The sequence below is a fragment of the Lissotriton vulgaris genome, chromosome 6 (assembly GCF_964263255.1).
Source record: "Lissotriton vulgaris chromosome 6, aLisVul1.2, whole genome shotgun sequence".
In the NCBI taxonomy this organism is placed as follows: domain Eukaryota; kingdom Metazoa; phylum Chordata; class Amphibia; order Caudata; family Salamandridae; genus Lissotriton; species Lissotriton vulgaris.
The window spans coordinates 1,031,038,210-1,031,059,437 of NC_141694.1; the positions used below are offsets into that span (position 1 = coordinate 1,031,038,210).

At 45.6% G+C, this 21,228-nt stretch overlaps 1 protein-coding gene across 3 annotated transcripts in view; it reads left to right on the forward strand.

Moving 5' to 3' along the window:
- The window catches only part of SMOC2 (SPARC related modular calcium binding 2), a 1,727,408-nt gene that overhangs the window by 254,577 nt on the left and 1,451,603 nt on the right, over positions 1–21,228 (forward strand). For all 3 annotated transcript variants that reach the window (XM_086927096.1, XM_086927097.1, XM_086927098.1), the window contains exon 2: positions 373–544. In XM_086927096.1, the coding sequence (XP_086783222.1) occupies positions 373–544 (172 nt within the window). The remainder of the gene's footprint in view (positions 1–372; positions 545–21,228) is intronic.

The following is a 21,228-nucleotide window of genomic DNA, read 5'->3' on the forward strand; positions in this document are numbered from 1 at the left end:
TTTATCATTGTTATATTTATACTTGTCTGAAAGAATGATGGAGTTTCTTATTTAAACCTAAATATACAAGCACTACATAAGTGTCATAATCGTTTCATGTTTTCCGTATATCATCGGCAATAATAATGGTCTGGTTTGCTCATAATAAAACAATCTCTAAAAAGGAAAAGGGTGTGTAAGTGAGTGTGTAAATGGTGTCTTTCGTTACAAACTTTAATAATATGTATCACTGTAAAAGTATATATGGTTGCAATAGAGGACTCTTCTTAAAAATTACTAAAGCTGTTATTTGTCTCACATTTCCAGAGCTGACACATAATGCGTATAGTGAGCGAGATTCTCAACTTCTTTCCTGTATTTTATGTTGTCTAGTTCCTAAGAGTGGACCAAGACAAGGACAGGGAATGCAGTTTGGACTGTGTGGGATCAACTCCCTTGGCAATCTGTGCCTCTGATGGAAGAACATTCCTGTCCAGGTGTGAGTTTCTGCGTGCAAAGTGCAAAGACCCGCAGCTGGAAATTGCATACTGGGACAACTGCAAAGGTAGGTGTTAAGGAAGAAAGGTTTTATACATACACAATTGTGTGGCCGTTATACATTAGTCTTTTCATTAAAAACACATGGTGTGACTATTGTATGTTAGTTATTTGATTATGAAACATACTTTGAATATATATAGGGTGCTGTTTTCATATTTCCAGATCTTCTGATATTTGTTGAACATTCTTCTTTCATTTGTTCAGATAGGACGTTTACATTTGATCACCTCTACCAGCATAAGTAGATAGAACATTACCATATTTTTGAGAATGTTTAATTATCAGTCTCACACTACCTAGAGGTAAATCGACAGGTACAAAATGCCATACATATAGGTCAACACCTATGAATGAGCGTAAATTTCTTTCCAAATACAATTCATGGACTCTGGATGGGCATTTACGGCTAGTAGAAGGGATACCTCTCCCCAATCATTTACACTAGTAACTTTATGGGTATATTTTAGGCTTGAATCCACCAAATGGACGCCCAGATTTACAAAACAACATGCAAAGCAGTGCACCACGTAAAGTTGCTGCACTGCATTGCGTGAATGGGTGAGAGCCGAACAGTTCCATACCTATAAGACGTGGTGCTGTTCTGTTATTTCCCTGAGTTGGTGCATTTTAAGCTCCCAAGGGCCAATGAAGATACCCTTGCGCCATGATGCAAGGGTTTCAGTATTGTGGTAAGCATAGTTTTGCTCTGGACGGGGGCCCTTTCTTTACATCCAAAAACTATGGTTGATGACATTCCTTTCTTGGTATGTGTGCTGTAGAATGCAGGACACAAAAATAGTGAAAAACGAGCAGAAATGAAAATATTTCCCCTCATTACGACTGCCTCAAGGACGCATGACATTTTGGGCAAATACCTACCAACAATTCTTTGTAGATAGGGATTTGTGTCAAAACCCATGGGTGACTGTGCAAGCCATATGCCACCTCCCATGGAATGCTCCTTTGACGCAAAGTAACGTATGGCAGCGTATTGCACAGCTTTGCATTACTTTTGGTAACATTCCACCACAAATTGCAATTTGTATTTGATTGTAAATACCAAGGCAACATTATGCATCAGTTTTGTGTTAAAAAAGTAACGCAAACCCCACCCAAAGTCTTTATATATCTGGGCTGTAGTTCTTCATAGCATAGGTGAAGTTTTCCACCTATGGGTTGAATAGGAAAACAGGCATCTATTAATAATTCACACATGGCCAACTTTACTACTAGGAGCACATAAATAGGTCCCCCCATGCTCTGCCCTCTTCCATTTCTGATGTAAGACATGGGCTATAGTTGTGTTGTGTGTCGTTGTGAGCATATGTGTGTGGGTGTTTGTGCGTTTGGAACAATTAATGTATTTTACAGTGACTGTGAGGGGTCAGAATAGTCTTACATATCAGATAGTTCGATCCTTAGTCTTACATATCAGATGAGTCACATTTTTTACAATATATTAACCCATTACATAATTAGAATTTTTCATATATGTACATCTGTTAAATTTTTCATTTTTACGGTGCAATTTTTATAGGTGTCTGCAATATTTTCAGACATATGATGTATGCAATGCTTATAGTTGTATTGCTTACTATGCTTACTTTATTTAATTTATAACATATTTTAATATGTGTTTACAGTGTGATATTCATCGGTGTACGGAATGTTAAAAGTTGCATGACTATTTAGACTAGAGTAATCATATTTTTTTACTTTTGAATATTTTAAAAACATTTCTGTAGTGTGATGCATATCGGTGTTTGCAATCTCTAAAGCTACAGGACTAATTGTGACTGTAATTGTATTTATTTGTTTTTATATTTGAATTTTAAAATAATAAGTTTGCAACGTGATGCAAATGGACTTTTGGATGCATCCACGTTTCCAGAGACTTGTGATATGGGATCCATGCACAAAAAACCGATGTCTGCTATAATATTAAAATGAGGAGCAGATTGTCAAATACGCACTGTGCCGCAGAATCCAGATGCTGCATAGGAGTAGCAATGGCTGAATCTAAATGAAATCCACAAATAGGTTTAATGGCAAGTGCAATGTTCCTGGCAATGAGAAAAAGTCGCCCTAATCATGAACAACAGTAATAATGCACTCATATGCTTACACCTCTGCGCGGTAACAGATTTACATTTTTTGTTGCAATTGTACATTATTATCGTAGGTAGGAGGACTGGACCACTGCACCAAGCGCAGGCTTTCAAATCTATTAACGGGGATGCCATATGACTTGTCCTACAGGGTTCTATTCCCCATATGTAGAATTCTACACTATGAAGCGTTCTGCACACAAGACTCTTGTGGAAATGCACATGTGTTTTCTCTGCAGAAAAAAACATTTCTTTGTAACATATGTAGCTGTGTCCCTGGACCATCAGCAGGCCTCCTGTGCGGCCTGCCGCACCATCAGAAATAAAAAGACCCACTGATACCATCACACTAGGCACATTGCTTTACCCTCAATGGCTCAACAGCAGACATACCAGGCTGCTGAGCTTTTAGGAGACCAAGACATAGAGGGGAGGCAGCAGCCTGTGACTTAGGTGCTGAGACCCAGGTCTTACATTAGAAAAGAGCTCTGGCTCTGACACTGAAGTCGATGAGCTGCCACCTGCACAGAGTCCTGCATCCAAGACTGCCGCAGTAAGTACAGTATTGCTACCTCTCACCCCTCAACATCACTAAGAAGCAGAGCATCACCCTCAAGGTGGAGGGAGTCAAGTTTGGACCTCTCAGGCCCATCATAAGTCCCCCAATTCATCACTGCCTCAAGGCACTGAACTTCAACTTTGGACCCACAGACTTTCCTTAATAGCCCAGTATAATTCCTTATCCTTAACTATAATTTGCAGTCTGTGTCTTGATTGTTGTCCTGCTCGGCACCGGGAAACCCTGTGGGTAGCTGCTCGCTCTATAAATGTATAAATAATAATAATCCGATGGGTAATGGACTTAACACCCCAATAAAATCCTGTAAACATGGGTTCTTGTGATGACGAGCCTATATTTTGACTGGTAACGTCAATCCAGTTGTTAATTGGAACAGGTGCTACAAGGAACAGCAAGAGTCTTGTTTTGTTATGACTCCTGGTGTGTTCGAGGGAAGATAAGGGTAAAAGTGCACCTTTTACATAGTCGACAGCACAGGCGTGCATAAAAATAACTCAACGAAAGGTGCTAATCACCGTCGAAGCACGCAAATGGTGGTCTCTGTTTCGGACACCATTGGTCCTTTTCGCGCCCTAATGAGCTCTGGGTGTTTGAGAGCATTATATTTTTACTGTTTAACACAGACACAACAGAGTTCCTATCTGCTGGCTCTGGTTGACACGAGGAGCAGAGGCGCACAAGAAAATATTCCAGTAATTTCACATGAAAGACATTCTGCCTTGCGCTTCAAAGATACCAATGTCGATAAAAAGAGCTGTGTTCATAACACTGAAGTCAAAAGTCCTCCGATCCCAGCTGTGTCTATCTGAAGCTGAATAGATGGGCAGTTGTTTATTTATGACATTTTGACTGAACATGTGGGACCATTTACCCAAAATGCGGACAGGAAGCAGGTAGTGAATCTATCTCCTGAACGGGCTCTCCCATGTACCTGCACCATTTACGAATCAAACTGCCTGATAGCTGTTGTCGGGGCGTGTTGGCAGGGAATATAAACGCGGAACTTTGCAGCAGAAGTTTTACTTTTATTTTTGATGATCAACCCATTTTTTATGTATTGCTAATTTAAAGCGACAGGGCAGTTTAAGGGTGTATTCTGGTTGGTAAGTTTGAAAAGCACGAATGTATACTGCCGGCGATAGGCACATTACTTCTAGGTGTGCATTCACATTCTTACTGTCCTGTGCTCTGTGTCTGCTTATGAAATATGTTTAGGTCCCGCCCAAAAAAGACAGGCTGAATCTGCTAGTACTGTGTTGCATGCAGGGCTCTTGAAAAAGGGGAATGAAGCTCTTGAGAGGAGGTGCAATAAAAGATTACATTGAACCTGGCCCAGTGGGAGCCCTCAGACCTTCTGTAGAAGCCCAGAGTGCTCGGGCCCATGTTCACGTGCTAGGAAGATGGATCCATTCAGCCTTTGGAATGGGGCCTTGGATCCTCATTCCCATGGGGAGGTACATTATGTGGCTGGCTCCAAGCTCCTCCACTGTGTGACAGGCTATGGGATGTCCCTGCGACCCACCAGCACCTCCCCAACATCCCTATTAAGGGCATGGTATACATCAGCCAAATGCCTAGCCTGTGGTTAAACCTAAGGAGCCTATATTAGGAGAAAATGCATGAGCAAATGTGATTCCTTCATTCACCCAAAGAGCCATAGACAGGAACATGGGGCGCAGATTCTTTAATCTGACATTTGCATTGTGGGGAAATAAGATCCATTGAATTTGACAGTTTTGTGGGTAAGTAAAAAGCGAGTCAACAGAGAAACTACTGAAAGAACAAGCACTGGCAAAGTCAATAGGTCTCGCCTTTGCTACCAATTTTCATTGCCAAAGCCTTTTAGCGTTGCTGTACAGCATCGACAAGAGCTGTGCAGCATGGCAAAAAGTCACAAAAAAAAGGTGCAATGATGCATCCACATCATTTTGTAGGTGCATGCATGCTCTACTCCACATGCGCCCCTCTGAAATGACACAGGATCCATTTTTTTATTAACAGATCGTGGATAGATGAGATCCGTACATTAAAAAAATAATCAGAAGTGGTGAAAAGGCACTTTTAAGGTGGATGGCCAGCAACAATTTAAAGCCTGGTCTTCTACTTAAACAACATAAACAATAGAGCAACAATGGAGCGCAAGAGGGAATATCAACAAGGAGTGATTTGGTGGGCAAAGGCAGCAAATGGAAGCAGACAGATGCAAAGGGGCAGCAACAGGCAGCGGGCAGACAGGAGGGGAAAGCAGCACTTGAGGATGACACATGCAAGCAAGAAAGCAATGTGGTGCGAAGCATTTAAGGGTGAGCGCAATACGGAGGGAAGATGGAAGAGAAAGGAACATTAGAAGGACAGCTGAAAAACACTAATACCCTAACAATAACCAAAAAGAAAAATATGCCTAAAAATAAATAGTGGAAGGACACAAGTAATGAAGCTACGGTCTAGGGAAGAGCCAAAAACAAGAAGAGGGAGAAAAGCCCACACAATCTAACACATAAAAATCAACAGAAGTGGGAGACAATAAAGCCAATCAACAGAAAGCAGTGGGAAGGCTCTAAGCTCACTTTAAAATGACAATAGGTCTTTTTTCAAACCAGACAAAAGAACCTGTCCAGCAGGCAAGACCTAAACTTGTATAACCTAACCTGACTCACTAAATCATGTCTCTGTACTGCAGGTTCTTTAAATTGAGTCTAACAGAATCATCTACTGTCAGCAACTGTCTGCTCTACTGTCAGGTTGCCACTTGTTTCATAGTCAATTTCTTCGCAATGTTCCAAGATATTTTCACATTAATGTAAAAAAAATTGACTTCATCAGAAAGATTACCATTTTCGCTAAATCTTCCTGCTACACAAATCCGTTTCCGAACCCATTACCATATTCGAGCTAGGGCGGTAAAATAATTCAAACACAGCAAATTCAATATTTCAGAAATCCCAAACATTTCAAAGGCTTGCAACTAATCTTATTATCAATTTTTATTGTAATGCTTATATTGAGATTCATTTTTAGGTCTCGCCTAGTGAAAGCAACGCATGCTCTGCTCTCGCTATTGCGATTACCTTTTAGAATCGATTCTGCCGAGGGCTTTTGTGCATGCGTCTGCATGGACAAACGTGGCTGCTCTTTCCATTTGTCCATAACAGACAGCATGCGCATGTCCGTACGGACTGTGGACAGTCCAACGCCACCTTGTGCCAATAGACTTTTCTTATTTGCTTGTTTATTTAAGAAACAGATAAGAAAAGTCTATTGGCACACGTGGCATTCCGAGGGCGCCTGTTCCCAGCACTTCCCCCTCCTCTCCCATTTGTTTTAAAGAAAGATAGCCGCCAGGTCCTGCCTCTGTCCCTTGTTACTAGTGCTTAAGTGAGGCGGCCAATCGTGCTGGTCTGTTCTTTCATAGCCCGAGTCTGCGCCACGCCATCTCTTCGGCAGATGTGTCAAGCGCGTGAGAATGTGAGAATATCCTGGGCTCGTAACTTGGCTCCCAGCGTGACAGCTGGGGGGTTGGCCCGTGCAAACAACACTCTGCACCTCATGAGCTGTGAAGGCCCAGGCATGGTGCTCTCTCTCCCTCCGCTGCCTTTCATGCAGCTTGGCACGGCTCTGCAGCTGCAGCTATAAGCATACATACCCCTTGGAAGGGCTGCAACCCACAGGCTGCATGATAACAACTACACATGTCAACTCTGAAACCAGAACACACCAAGGAAGGGTCGATAATAACACTCTGGGTGAGAGTGAAGGTGGAATGGAGTTCACCTCCACCCCTGTGCTTTCTCTAGAGACCCCTATGCTCGCACTTTTGAAAAGTGCTAGACTCCAAGCTGCAGAAACGCAGGAGCACTCCTGCATCATCAGCCCGGACATGAGCGGCAGGCACTCAGAGGCACAGTAACCCAAGACTCAGGGGCGTCAAAAAAAGTGAGCAGCAGGGGGTGCCACTGCAGCACAGACATCGACTCCGTACACAGTCTCAGCTGGACAGGGCTTGGGCACTTTACAGGGCAGCTCCCTGCATGGCTGACCAGCTGCTTGAGGCTTTTTATCTCGGAGGCAGATCCAGGCTAAAACGTAATCAAATAAACAGTATACAGGGAAAGGAGGCTGGCAAGCCAACCTTGATTGGTTCCCAAAGTCAGGTGACCTCCAGACGTCATCAGAACAATCCTTTACCAAGGGATGTGAAGTCCCACATTAGTGCCCTAGCCGCTGCCCCTAGTTTCGTAGTATATAAGCAGCACAAGGACGACCCATACACGCAGAGGGGAACCCGGGTCAATTTAGTAAAGTATCTTATTGGTTCATGAATGGGCAATCATGTAGGTGTTGGAAAAAGATGAAACACCATTCTGCCACAGCACCCTCCGCCACAGCACCCTGCTTCCTGTCTCTGGTCCAAATCCCTGTTGCATACCCATGCTATTGGCCCTGTCCGCTGTCTCTACTGTCTGTCCTTCCCTCCTTCCTCCCCGTGCTTCATTGCCCTCTGCCTATCTGGCTCTATGCCACATCACCCTGTCTCTGTCCCACCCCCTACTGCATTCCCATGGCTAGGGTCCCTGCCCCTACTCCCCACCATAGCTACTATCCTCTTTCGCTGCACTCTCCCCCTATCCCTTGCTCTGCCCAACATGTCAGCCTTTTTGCCACTGCTCTATCCCTACCCCTGTACCCGGTCCTTGCTCCCTGCCCCACTCTCTGTTACTACACATTGGCCATGCTCCCTGCCCCTTCCCTCTATCACTACCCTGCCCTTATCCTGCCCTTGTCCTGGCCTAAGCCCTGTAGCCTGAACTCTGCCATAATCCCTGTTCACTGTCTCTGCCTCTCCCTCACTCTTTCCTTGTGTCCCCCAATTAATATTTCACCATCTACTGTACAATCTTTTGCTCCAGGGTTATTCAGGATTCCCGTCCTAATTACTATACAGCTTTTTAACCAACCCATCATCATTAGGGGCCCGAGTCTAAGTCACAGTTTAGCAGGGTTTAAGCAGCCTAACCTCATAGCTGGAAGGGAGAGGAGTTGGCCTAATGGCTAGGGCAGTCAACCTCGAATAGGGGTAACTGAGTTTGAGTCTCATCAACGAGACTGAACATCCTGTGATTCTGGACAAATCACTTAATCTCCCCGTGCCTAACAAAAAAAAGCATTGGCGTAGCCAAGAGGTCTTGCCTTTGGGATCTTATAAATGTTTAGCCATTCAACAGTTGATGTTGTTGCACCAAGGATATTCTGCTGCATAACTAAATACTTATAAGGTCCCAAAGGCGAGACCTATTGGCTATGCCAATGCTTGTTATATGTATGCCTATGACTCATATGACGGGTTCCATTAATATATCTGTTTCAGCTTACCCAGAGGGAAAGCATTTCTTACTATTTCTAATACATGTAGGTATGGGACGTTATTTATTTACAGCAGCAGTCTGCACATCTTCACTTATGCTCTATTACTTACCAGTAATCTTCATTACTCCGGGTCCCGTTGTCCTCGTCCCATTCAGTGACAAAGTAGAGATAACCATCTCCCGACAGAAAAAAGACCAGAGGAATGCTGGGACACTAATACTGCCCCTCCCACTGGGTGTACATAAGCATTACTTACCAAGCATCCCACCTGTACAACCAATCCCACACAGGAAGGCCGGCCGCCCGGGAGGGAGGGAGGGGCGTATGAATGGGACGAGGACAGCGGGACCCGGAGCAATGAAGATTACCGGTAAGTAATATAGCATTACCCCCAGGTCCCTTATGTCCTCGTCCCAATTCAGTGACAAAGTGGAGAATACCAAAGCAGAAACCCGGCTTTCTGAACCCCCAAGCTCACCCAAGAAACCACACCAAACGCAGCGACCCAAGGGAGTACAGAAAGAGGGAACGGCAGGAAGTAACTGGCAAGCAACCCAGAACAGGACAGCAGGGACACAAACAAGGACCGGAAACAACCAAGAAAAAACAGAAGGCCAGAGTCTCCTGCTTGTGCCTCTGGCTTCTCTGCTTGCTCCGGTTTCCGTTTTGGCTATTGCCTCTGTTTTGTTTTTTCCAAGGAACGCCTGGAAACCAGCAAGCGCAGCGGGTCTCATGCCAAGCCAGGCCATAGGAAGACGCGCGTGCGACCCGGAAGTAACTGGGAGGCCTCGCACCAGCTGCAAAGGGCTGGGCGCAAGGGGAAGAGCTGGCCACGCACTGTCCTGCCTCCCAGCAAGCCCGGCAGGCCAGGAGCCAGACCAGGAAACCCCCGCCGCACAGCCAGGCAGCCGGGTGGGGGGAGAAGAGAAGAATTGCCACCCCAGTCCAGCAGGAGTAGCACCAGCACATCCACGTCCATTCTGTCGACAGACAGAAAAAAAAAGAACAGGCTGGATGCTGGGTAAGTACTGCTTATGTACTCCAGGTGGGAGGGGCAGTATTAGGGTCCCAGCATTCCTCTGGTCTTTTTTTCTGTCGGGAGATGGTTATCTCCACGTTGTCACTGAATGGGACGAGGACATAAGGGACCTGGGGGTAATGAACATGCTTTTGACCTTCGTCATCTATTCCTAGCTAACTAATTCTATAACCTTAATGATAACAGAATGTGCGCTTTAAATACATTTAACATAACATAGCACAAACCATTTTGCTAACTAAAGAGAAGACTAGGAAGAACATTTCCTCAGTAGGTCAGCCACAGCGGAAACAGCTATGGGCATATGCACTGTGGAATGGCTTGTATTTGCTTGTGGGACAGTTTGCTGTGACTCACTGCAGTCTCTCCATGTTGTAGCCGGGCCGTGCAGAATAACAGCTGCTGTAGGCATTAACACTGAGTTTTCAGCAGCCTTCCAGTCTGGCCTAGGCAGCCGTAAAGCCCTCTTCCCCCTCTCCGTTTGACAGTCAAGCCTCCACGCTGCAATGCGCTGAGACCCTGAGGAGGCATCAAGAAGTGTGGTGTGAGTAGACCAGGCTGGGCAATGAAATGATGTGACTCGTAGGTGATGATAATGATATGGAAAGTTGTTCCTCACATACACTCCTGCTCTTCTTCACATGCTTTTTCAAATACCTCTCAATGTCCTAGTTTTTCTCCCCCTGGTGCCAATGTGCTAGCTATAACATGTCCTTCTATTTGCAGCCGATGCTGTTAATTTTGCTGGTATAACCCTTTCTTGCCCATTATGCTTTTTTGTTTCTTTCCAGATTCATCTCCCACTAGCTTTACTAATTTGCCTTACTCACTACCGATGACTCAATTCAATTCAATAAGCTTTATTCGGTTCGTAAAAAAAACAACCATAAAAGCACATACAGAAAAAAAGAAACATCAGCGTACAAAAACAAAATAAAAATCATTTCTGTACATTTGATAATTAAAATCTAACCAAATATAGATAAATTAAAACATCATACTTTTCCTTGCATCAATAGATTTAAGAATAAAAGTTGCAGTAAAAAAACATATATCAGGTTCATGCATTGTAAAAATCAACCTCATAGCAGCATCCGTAGTGAAAGTGCGATATTTTAAGAACAGTGGTTTTAAAAACGCTATACGAAAATTCATGTACAAATCACATATCAAGAGAAAGTGCAAAGTTCTTTGTTTGGTGTGGCCGTCACATGGGCAGGGGGAAACTGGGTACTGTTTTACTGGTGGAAATGCTACCAAATGATGAGCAAGCCCGAGTCTCAATCTGGTAAGTACATATCTATGTGAGATTCTGGTTACCTGGCTCAAGTACGTTTGGAAACCCTCTGAGGCTCAGTAACGATTATAAAATTGGCAGGTTGTTAAATGCCCGGAGTTGCTAATGAGCCTCTTTTTCCTGTGAAGCAAGAACAAATTCCTCATTTCTGATTTAGGCAGCTCTGCTACAGCGTTAGGGTCATCCAAAATATTTAATTTAAAAACTTCCTTAAAACTATGTATAATGTATTTGAGCCAGGGAATCTTAAACCAATTATCCAAACTGGGACAATCTTTAATTATTGTTCTATTAAAAGCAGTCTCTTCCTTTAACCATATGGATCTCCAGATCAGTAAGGGACTAAATGCAATTAAATCCGACAAATGGCTGATACCAACTTCCCTATGAATTAGTTCTGTTGATGCTGAAGATGGCAAACAGAGCAATTTTTTAAGGAACATATTTTCCACTGTTTGTAAGTTAATATTAGAGTTATGACCCCAGACCTCCGCACCATAAAGTACAATAGAGGTACATCTTGATAGATAAATATGTGTCATATCTCTAATTTGTCGATCACCCAGCTTCGCTGCAAATCTAAAAACACCATGTACGCTTTAAGCCATCTTTGCCCGGACATTCAACATCTCTTGTGACCATGTACCGTCCCCGGCAAAGGTTACCCCAAAATAACAGAATTTATCCACCGTTTGTATTTTCTGGCCATCTATAAAAAAGGAATTAATCTTTTTCCGGCTCGGGCCACAAACCATAGCATATGTTTTACTCTTATTAATCTGCAACTTACTCCTCGTTATAAAATCGACAAACGTATCTATAAGCCGCTGTAGGCCAATTGGGGTCCTGGATAAAAGTACGGCATCATCTGCGTAAAGCAGCACTGGCACATCTAGGCGGTCCGCCTGTGGTGCATCCGTTTTAACTGATTTAAACACTGCGTCAACCTCGTTAATGAAAAGTGTAAAAAGCAAAGGGGCAAGGACGCAGCCCTGTCGAGTGCCACATCTAACATTACATTTAGGGGTACATTCTCCCCTATGTCCATATTGTACAGATGTTAACAATCTTTCATAGAGCCTAGCCAGGAAAAGATGATAGACTCTGGGGCCCAAAGTCCTAAAAGGGTTGGCCATAGGATAGAATGGTCCACCAAATCGAAAGCGCTGCTAAGGTCAGCGAAGCATGGGAAAAGGGACCCTTGCTTGGCACAAGTGTATTTTCCAATTAATAAATCTAAATTAATACACTGTTCAAGGGTTCCTCGCCCCTTCTAAAACCATATTGTGACTTGGCAAAAATCCCATTATCCTCTGCCCATTCTTCTAACCTAACCAGTAAAATCCTACACATAATTTTAATGGAGGAATCTAGTAGGGAGATTGGGCGATAATTGTTTGCGTCCGATTTAACCTCCTTTTCAAAAATTGGGATGATAATTGATTCACCCCATGTAGGGGGAACTCCTTCCGTTACAGCAGCATTAAAGACAATATTTAATGAAGGTCCCCATAGAGCATGTACAGCTTTATAGACATCTATTGGGACCCGGTCCGGGCCCGGTGCCTTTCCTCCCTTGCTACTTTTAATACCTTGTTCCACCTCTTCTAGGGTTATATTTAGCAGTACAATAGGCCTGGTACTGGAGTTATTAAGGATATTACTAGTAATTTTACCTGTTTTAAAAATACTGGAAAAATGGGCAACCCATGACTCGCTGTTAACGTGGGACGACAATTTAGGCACCGCTTCGTCCTTTAAAAAGGGGAATTAACTGTGGCCCAAAACAGTTGGCAATCTGAGGTGTTCGCGGCCTGAGTAAGTTTATCCCAGGCCTCCTGTTGCAACTCTCTCTTCCTCAGTTTAAGTATGACTTTATAATCTAGCCTTAATTTCTTTACAAGCGTCGGATCTCTAGGCCTACGGGCCAGTGCTTGTTTTAACTGGGTAAGTGAGTGGGTACAGGTGTAGTTAAACCAACCACAAACCCTTGTTCAGGGTAAATTCCTTATTAGAGGTTATGGTCAGAATTGAATCAATGGTATTATTTATTTTACAAAAATTCATTATAATCAGCGCAGGCTCGCTTTTAACATCCAACTTATCGTTAATCTCTACAAAACAATCAGTGACAATGTTTTTTTAACAAAAAGGACTAGCTATGTTTAGGGGAAGGGGGGTACTCAATGAAGTACGCGTGCCGGCAAACCGATTGGTTTGTTCAAGAAGCCCTCACCCACCAACCTAGTTGGTGGTATGCTTCATCATCGGGCCCACCACAGTGACACCGAGTGTGTCCCGGGTGTGCTTCGACGCCTGTTTACTGCGGAGCTGGTATGTTCGCTGAGTGTGCAGTGTAGTGAGTGAGAAAGTGAAAGTTAAAAAGCTATACAGTGGGTCCCAGTACCCGAGGGTAAATGGATAAACTTTAATTACTGGGCCCCTGTTAGCTACTAAAAAGGCAAACGGACGTGTTGGAGTACGAATTATGACCTCCTGCGTCCTGTGTGGTCTACATGTTTCAGCCAGGCCTTTTTTAATTTAAAACTGGCTTTCCTCAGGACCAAGTGAGTATGTGAAAAAGGTGCAATTAAATAAAAATACTAAATTATAGTGATTGTGTTATTTCTTGGCTATGTGTCGCACTCCCTAAGGTGCGTTATATGTTAGAGGGGGATTCCCTCTTGCTTTGCTACCCATAACATATACAAGACGTAGACAGACGTACAGGGTAGAGTCATATTAGCATGATATGATAATTGCACATCATTTAGCTGACTTATAAGGTGGGTGATCGACCTATATACGGCTAGGGTGTGGTCATGTCAGACACATGACCTGCATGGGTTTTATCTTAAAACCGGTTGTAGTGGTGAGCTAAAACAGCGGATATTAGCATGGTGAGGTACAGGTAAGTAAAGTACATTATCCTCACACAGGCTATTTGCTGAAAAAGCTTCCTTGGGTCACCTGGCAGAGAAAGAGACCCTGAAAAAAGTTTGCGAGAGTAATTGGTTACATCCGGCCTTAGGGAGAAAGATATCAACAGCATACCCCAGTTGTTGCAGTAGTGCGCTGGATTTTCTCACGGAATTGCCTGTCTAGATCCTCCTTGGACCTGTCGTCCTTCTGCGGCTCCCGAAATGAGAAGAGGAGGACCGCCGGTCGGGTTTAAGTAGCCCCGTTTATTGTTTTCACCTGGGTAAGTATGGAAATAGAAGTAGGGATGCGCTCGTGCTAGATGCCTCGTCATTGCCGTGGGGCGCATGCTCAAAAGAGTAGTGTTTCTCGCGCATGTGCATGGTGGAGTTCGAAGGACTAGGAGTGCCGCTGAGTCTGCGCATGTGCGCAGACGAAATGGAAGTCTTTTGTTTGCGAGGTTGGGCATGTGCGCAGGCATAATGGAAGACTATTGATTGCAGGAACTGCTCAAAAAATATAAGAACTGCTAAAAAAATAGCGCTGTTTAGCGCTAGTAGCAGGGGTGAGCTGCTCGAAAGAAACAGTGGTATACCAAAGTACATTTATGTGTGTACAGCGGTTTAAATAGTGTGCTGTATATGGAGGTGCCTGTATGTAGGCTGGGACATAGTTATGATGCACGAGGGTATGAAATAGCTTAGGCTGGGTTCCACTGTGAGTAGAAAAGACAGGTTGGGACACATGACATAGTGGTCACATTTGGGCCTCCGTAGGTATGTCTAGCGGAGGGCTTGTCCAGAGGAAGATTGTTCAGGAGGTCAGGGAATTCCACGGTATTGAGTCGGTCAAACCCACAGTGTGGGTAGACAGTCTGTATATCCAGCGTTGTTCTTTCTAGAGAAGGTATTTTTCATTGTTTTTCGTTGTATCAAACTGCTCAATGACAGTCCATGTGAAGTCATTAGGGGTGTGGTTGTGGGACAAGAAATGGTCCGTCAATTTACTCATTTTCTTGCCACACCGGATGGTGCTCCTGTGTTCTGTCATTCTAGTTCTGACTTTTCGGGTAGTCATCCCGACGTACCGTAGGCCGCATCTGCAGGTTATTAGGTATACCAAATTGGACGAGTTGCAGTTTGTAAACTGACGTTGCGCCCATGTTTTGCCCGGTTCCAAATTAAGGGTTTTAGATGGTGATGTCAAGGCGGTTGATGTGTTACCATCTGGCCCTCTGAGACATGACTCGTCCTTATACAGTGTACCTTCTGGGTCTGCTATTGGGGTATCCTGTAAGTCCACCCGTCCCTTTGTCTCCTCTTCTGTCCTCAATATACAGTCATGTGGATCTAAACAGGCATCCTGAGTATCCAGTGGGAGTAATGTGGCAGGATTCAGTACAGTGCATCTCTTAATGTGGCTGGAAAAGAGTGTCAATTCATATCCTGTGAGTCGTGCGCTAGTGAGGTACTGTGTCTTGGTGTTATTAAGGAGGGTATCCACAGAATGGGGAACCATCAGAGTCAAGGGGGAGTTCATGACAATCCCAGCACTCTGACGGACCATGAGTGCGGCCGCAGCTGTCGCCTGTAGGAATCCTGGGAGAGCCCTCGCAACAGGATCTAAGGTAGCTGAAAAATAGACACATGGCCGATGGTGACCTCCGAATAGCTCGGTCAAGACAGCGCATGCACAGCCGTCTGTCTCATGTACAAAAAGAAAATAATTGTTTGTTATAAGCAGGAGTACAGAGGACTGGAGCAGTACACAAAGCTCTTTTAAAATTCTGGAAGGCTTGCATATGCTCTCTAGTCCATGGAAAGGAACTGTCTGATATGTCTTTAGTGGTGAGGGCAAGAAGAGGTTTGACCATGGCCGAAAAATTGGAAATCCACTGTCTGCAGTATGAGGTTGGACCTTTGAAGGCTCGTACCTGCTTTTGTGTCCGTGGGGCCGCCACAGCATTGATAACGGCTACACGATCAGCGGTGAGCTGCCTTCCCTCCTTCGAGAGAAGATGACCTAAATAGGTCACCTTCTCTTGACAAAACTGAAGCTTTTTTAAAGAGACCTTGTGGTTATGGAGGGCAAGGTGGCGTAATAAACAGAGAGTAGCCTCTTTACATGTCGGGCAGAATTTGCTGTAATGAGGAGGTCATCAACATAATGCAGCAGTGTGGAATTATCACGGAGTTCCAAGGAATCTAGGTGACTTTTGAGAGCTTGACTATAGATACTGGGGCTCTCGGTGAAGCCTTGAGGGGCGTGGCAAAATCTAAAGCTTTGCTTTGACAGAAATGTGCGTGGCGTCAGAAGGGACCATCGTCAAGAGGGCTGTAATGTCGGGGACAACAGGGTATTGGGATATCGTTATTTTGTTAAGGGCTCTCAGGTCAATCACAAATCTGTATATTTTAGGGGAGAGAGCATCTCCATTGGTCTTTTTAAGAACCGGAATACTGGGACTGTTACAGATATTACCACGTGTCTCCTCCACTTCACCCTTGTCCATCAATTCAGATATTATTGTTAAAAGGGCTGCTTCTCCTTCCGTGAGTAGTCGGTACTGTCAAAGGCGGGGGAGAAGTGCGCCTGGCTGAATGCGTACCACATGAGGGGGTATGTTGAGACACCCCACATCAGTGTCTGGTGATGCCCAGAGAGAGGAAGGTAAAGACTGCAACTCTGGTGGGAGAGGACCGGACAGATACATATAGGAGGCTGCGGTGGGGGAAATTGTTAGGGATACACCTTGGAGACTACATAATATGGTTGCATACGGAGCTTTCAGTAAATCCATGCCTAATAAGTTTTCACTGCAACCTGTAGTAAGGACCAAGGGAGCGTCAACATGTGCGGGGCCAATATCGAGAGGGAGGGGTTCAGAGACAGGGCTGGTCATGGGTGTTCCTGCGAAACCCACGGAGACATTCATGTTGCCAGAAAGGGGTGCCTCCGGGACTGACAGACGTGCAATAGAAGACCTGGTGGCCCCAGTATCCAAAAGAAAATTCTGATCATTCCCCACAACAGACATTTAAACATACGGGCCCCTTTGATCCACTGGAGTTTGCTCTTTAGTAATACCCCTTTCCTGGCTGTCCTATGCTTGATAGAACCCTGTCTCATCAACTTCGTCATAATCATCATTGTAATAAGTGCGTGTTGCTTCGTATCCATCAAACTTATTGGCCGGGCGTTTCCGAACAGGAGCGTCATCCCTGGACCTACGTTCTTTGTCCTGCGGATGGGGTGGGCCATGGTCCCTAGTCAGCCTCTCCTCTCTAGGAGCGCGAGGCCGAGTCTTCCCTGTTCGGATGTTTTCAGCTAATACGGGACACTCATCTATCCAATGGCCATACCCCTTACAATAAGCACACTGATCTGTTTGCAGGGCTCCTGTGCGTTGAGGGCCTGGGGGGTTAGACTGGCGAGCCCTCGGAGGGGGTTGAGGCTGTGGTCTGAAATTCCCTCGGGCATCGGGACCTCGGGTAGGGTAAGCCTGCTGCAGGAGTACCTTAGTCTTAAGATCCCTAGCCTTCTTACTTTCCTTCTCTCTATCTTCATTCTCCCTATTCTCGTGATACTGGGCCATAGCCAAGGTATCAGTCATAGTCTGGGCAGACCATGTACTCAGCACTTAGACCTCCAGATAGTTTCCTCCTCACTGTAGCGCACAAATGCTTTCGCAGATGTCTTTTCCTCATTAGAACCGCCAGTCTGTACACACCCAAATCCCACTATTGGGAACCCCAAAGGGGGACGCTCACACGACGGTGGACCTTGGAGGGGATACAAGATGTGGGGGGCCTATTTCAAGACAGCGCTCTTATTCCGTTTCAGGAACTTATAATAGGGGAGAATATATACCCTGGGCAGTTTTTACTACACAGAGCACTCATAGCCTCATTAGCATCCAAATGGGGTGCACTCACTCAGGAACCTCTTATACACCACACTTTGTAATACCTTCACATGATGGGAGAGGACGACACCTCACGCACTGGTTTGCATCCTCACTTCGGCAGTACACCGAAGCAGATCTCACTCGACTTCGACTTCACTGGGAGGAGGCCCTGGGTAGAGCATTCACAGATACGCTCATGGTGGACCAGACCCTGGAGCTGGACTCTCCTATAGTGGAAGATGAAATACGAGATGCGTTGCTTGCATTGTCCTCAGGTAAAACCCCAGGACCGGGTGGACTCTCGACAGAATGTTTCAAAACATACGCTGAACATTTAGTACTGCAACTACACTCTGTGTTTATGGAGGCAATCACAGAAGGGACTCTGCCCCCCACCATGTGTACCGCTAATGTGGTGTCATTTTTGAAACCTGGTAAGGACCCCACATCGCCTGTCTCCTACCGACCGATCACTATATTAAATTCGGATTATAAAATCAGGGCAAAGGTCTTGGCCAACCGGCTGGCCCGCTAGTCACTGATCTGGTGCACCCTGACCAGAACGGTTTTGTCCCACAGCGTAGCACGGCTCTGAATCTACGCCTCTACTTTCGGGTGGGGGAATATGCCTCAACCGCCAGGCCGCGCTCCTGTTGCATGGCATTAGACCTTGAGAAGGCCTTCGACTCGCTAGCTTGGCACTTCCTATTAGCTACGTGGTTCGTTTTGGGGTTGGCCCCTACTTCCTAGGCTTAGTGCAGCTGTTATATTGTAATACATCGGTCCATGTTTGGATGGGCCCATATATTTCAGATCCGATTTGAGTGCGACACGGAACTCGGCCGGGATGCCCGTTGTCCCCGCTACTATTTGCTTTAGCGGTGGAGCTTCTGGCAGTTCAAATCCGCGCGCACGTGGACTTGGGAATTGAAATAGGTGATGGAGTACACACCATATCACTCTACGCCGATGACCTGTTAATATATGCCAGAGATCTTCATGATATTCCTCCTTCCCTTGATCGTGCCCTTAGCCTTTTTGCGCGAGCATCCGGGCTGCGAGTCAAGCCTGAAAAGTCCATATTCTCCCCGTTCCTAAGGGACACCCCAGACCCATGCTATACACTCGGGGGGATACCGGTGGTGTGGTGCACTGACCCATTCCATTACTTAGGTGTCCGGATTTATCGTACCAAGGCTGACCTCTTTGACTCAAACATTGTCCGTGCTACCACTGTGATATGATCCCAGATGGATTTCTGGAAAACTCTCCCAATAGTGATCTCTGGTAGAATCGCCCTGATTAAGATGGTGGTCCTTCCCCGTCTCCTCTAATATTTTGCCACTCTACCCCTCATCATTTCTCCCCTTCTTCAGGCAGTGGGATGGTGTAGTGAAAGATTTCATATGGGGGACCTTGCGCCATAGGGTATCCATGAAAAAACGTTATCTACCTACGGAGCTAGGCAGCCTACCAGTTCCCAATTTTGAACATTACTACCCGGCCTCCCAGCTGCAATGGATCGCCAGGTGGATGTCTTCCTGTTACCTGCTAGACACAGCCTCCCTGCGACCCCCGCTGCAGCTGCAAACTCGACTCCAGGTATTCCACCCCTGCTCAGCGCTTAGACCTCCAGATAGTTTCCTCCTCACTGTAGCGCACAAATTATTTCGCAGATGCCTTTTTTTATCTCACTAGAACCGCCATTTCGTACGCACCCAAATCCCACTGTTCGGAACCCCAAAGGGGGACGCTCACACAACGGTGGACCTTGGAGGGGATACAAGACGTGGGGGACCTATTTCAAGACGTCGCTTTTATTCCGTTTCAGGAACTTATAATAGGGGAGAAAATACATCCTGGGCAGTTTTTACTACACAGAGCACTCATAGCCTCATTAGCGTCCAAATGGGGTGCACTCACTCCGGAAACTCCCATACACCACACTTTGCAATACCTTCACATGATGGGGAGAGGACAACACCTCACGCACTGGTTTGCATCCTCACTTCGGCAGCACACAGAAGCAGATCTCACTCGACTTCGACTTCACCGGGAGGAGGCCCTGGGTAGAGCGTTCACAGATACGGAATGGTTGGCTGCCCGTAGCGGTCCGACCTGCATCCCCCAGAATCAATGATTCCGACAGATACAATTTTTCATACTGCACCAGGCCTACCTTACCCCAGCCCGCATAAACATATACTTCCTCTGCGTAGATGCAACCTGCCCCCGCTGCCGACAATCAGATGCCGACTTGCTACATATGCTTTGGGGTTGCTCGGTCCTGAATAACTACTGGAACACCGTGACTGCCACCCTCATAAGCTTCACATCCCGCACAAATCCCCAACCTGGGAAGCCCATGTACTGCACCTCTTTAGTAGAAACAAGAAATTTTGAGCAGCCCCGTGATTTTTAGACCTAGGTCTAATAACAGCCAAACGCTTGATCACTAAGCGATGAAAATCCCCCTGCCGCCTCACCCTCTTGCTTGGCTTCGATCCCTATCCAACTGGGCAAGGGCGGAGGGTGCAGCACTACGCAGGGAGGACCTGCTTGGAATTCACATGTTCCCCCTGGCGCCTCAATGGGATGCGATGGTCTCAAAGCTTTTGGGCACAGACACAGACACGAGATCCCCACCTACGTCACAGAGGATTATCACTCAAAACACCCCATCCTCCCCCACTGAAGCGACTGCGGACTGTTGGAAATAGCCCTTTTTGCAGGGTCTCCCCTAAACCTTTTGCCCTCTTCCTGGATTTTTTCTGACCAATTTTTGTTGGCTTTATGACTCTGGGCACTTTACCACTGCTGATCAGTGCTAAAGTGCATATGCTCTCCCTGTGTAAATATGACTGTGAATTGGTGTATCCCTGATTGGCTTATTTGGTTTACCTGTTAGTCCCTAGTAGTGTGGCCTGTGTGTGCCCAGGGCTGGTAAAACAAATGCTGCTGGTGGGCCTGCAGCGCTGGTTTGCGCCACCCACATAAGCAGCATGTAAAGTGTTACTCATACCTGCCACTGCAGTGTCTGTGTGCAGTCCAGAACTGCCATCTTGACTGAGAATTACCCACACTTCCCAGCCCCTGAACCTTCCCTTGGCATCATATCAGTCACCCCTATGGCAGTGTGCATTGTGTGTGTAAGGTAGGACAAGGCTTGGTAGGTGTAGCATGTCCTGGTAGTGAATTACTCCCCATTTCGTTTTTCACTGCTGCAAGGCTACCTGTTCTCCATAGGCTAGGATGGGCAGACTGGCTATTACATCTTATAGTCATATCTGACTCAGGGAACATGGTAGAAATTCAAGTGTATTATGCCTGAACTCAGAATGATAGAATACAACTTTTAGCAAAGTTGGTTTTAATATTCTGTGTTTGAAAATACCACTTTTACAAAGTAGGTATTTTCTCGCCTAAGTCTTTCAGTGTGCTCTGCTGTTATGTGTATTGACTGTCTTGGTTTAG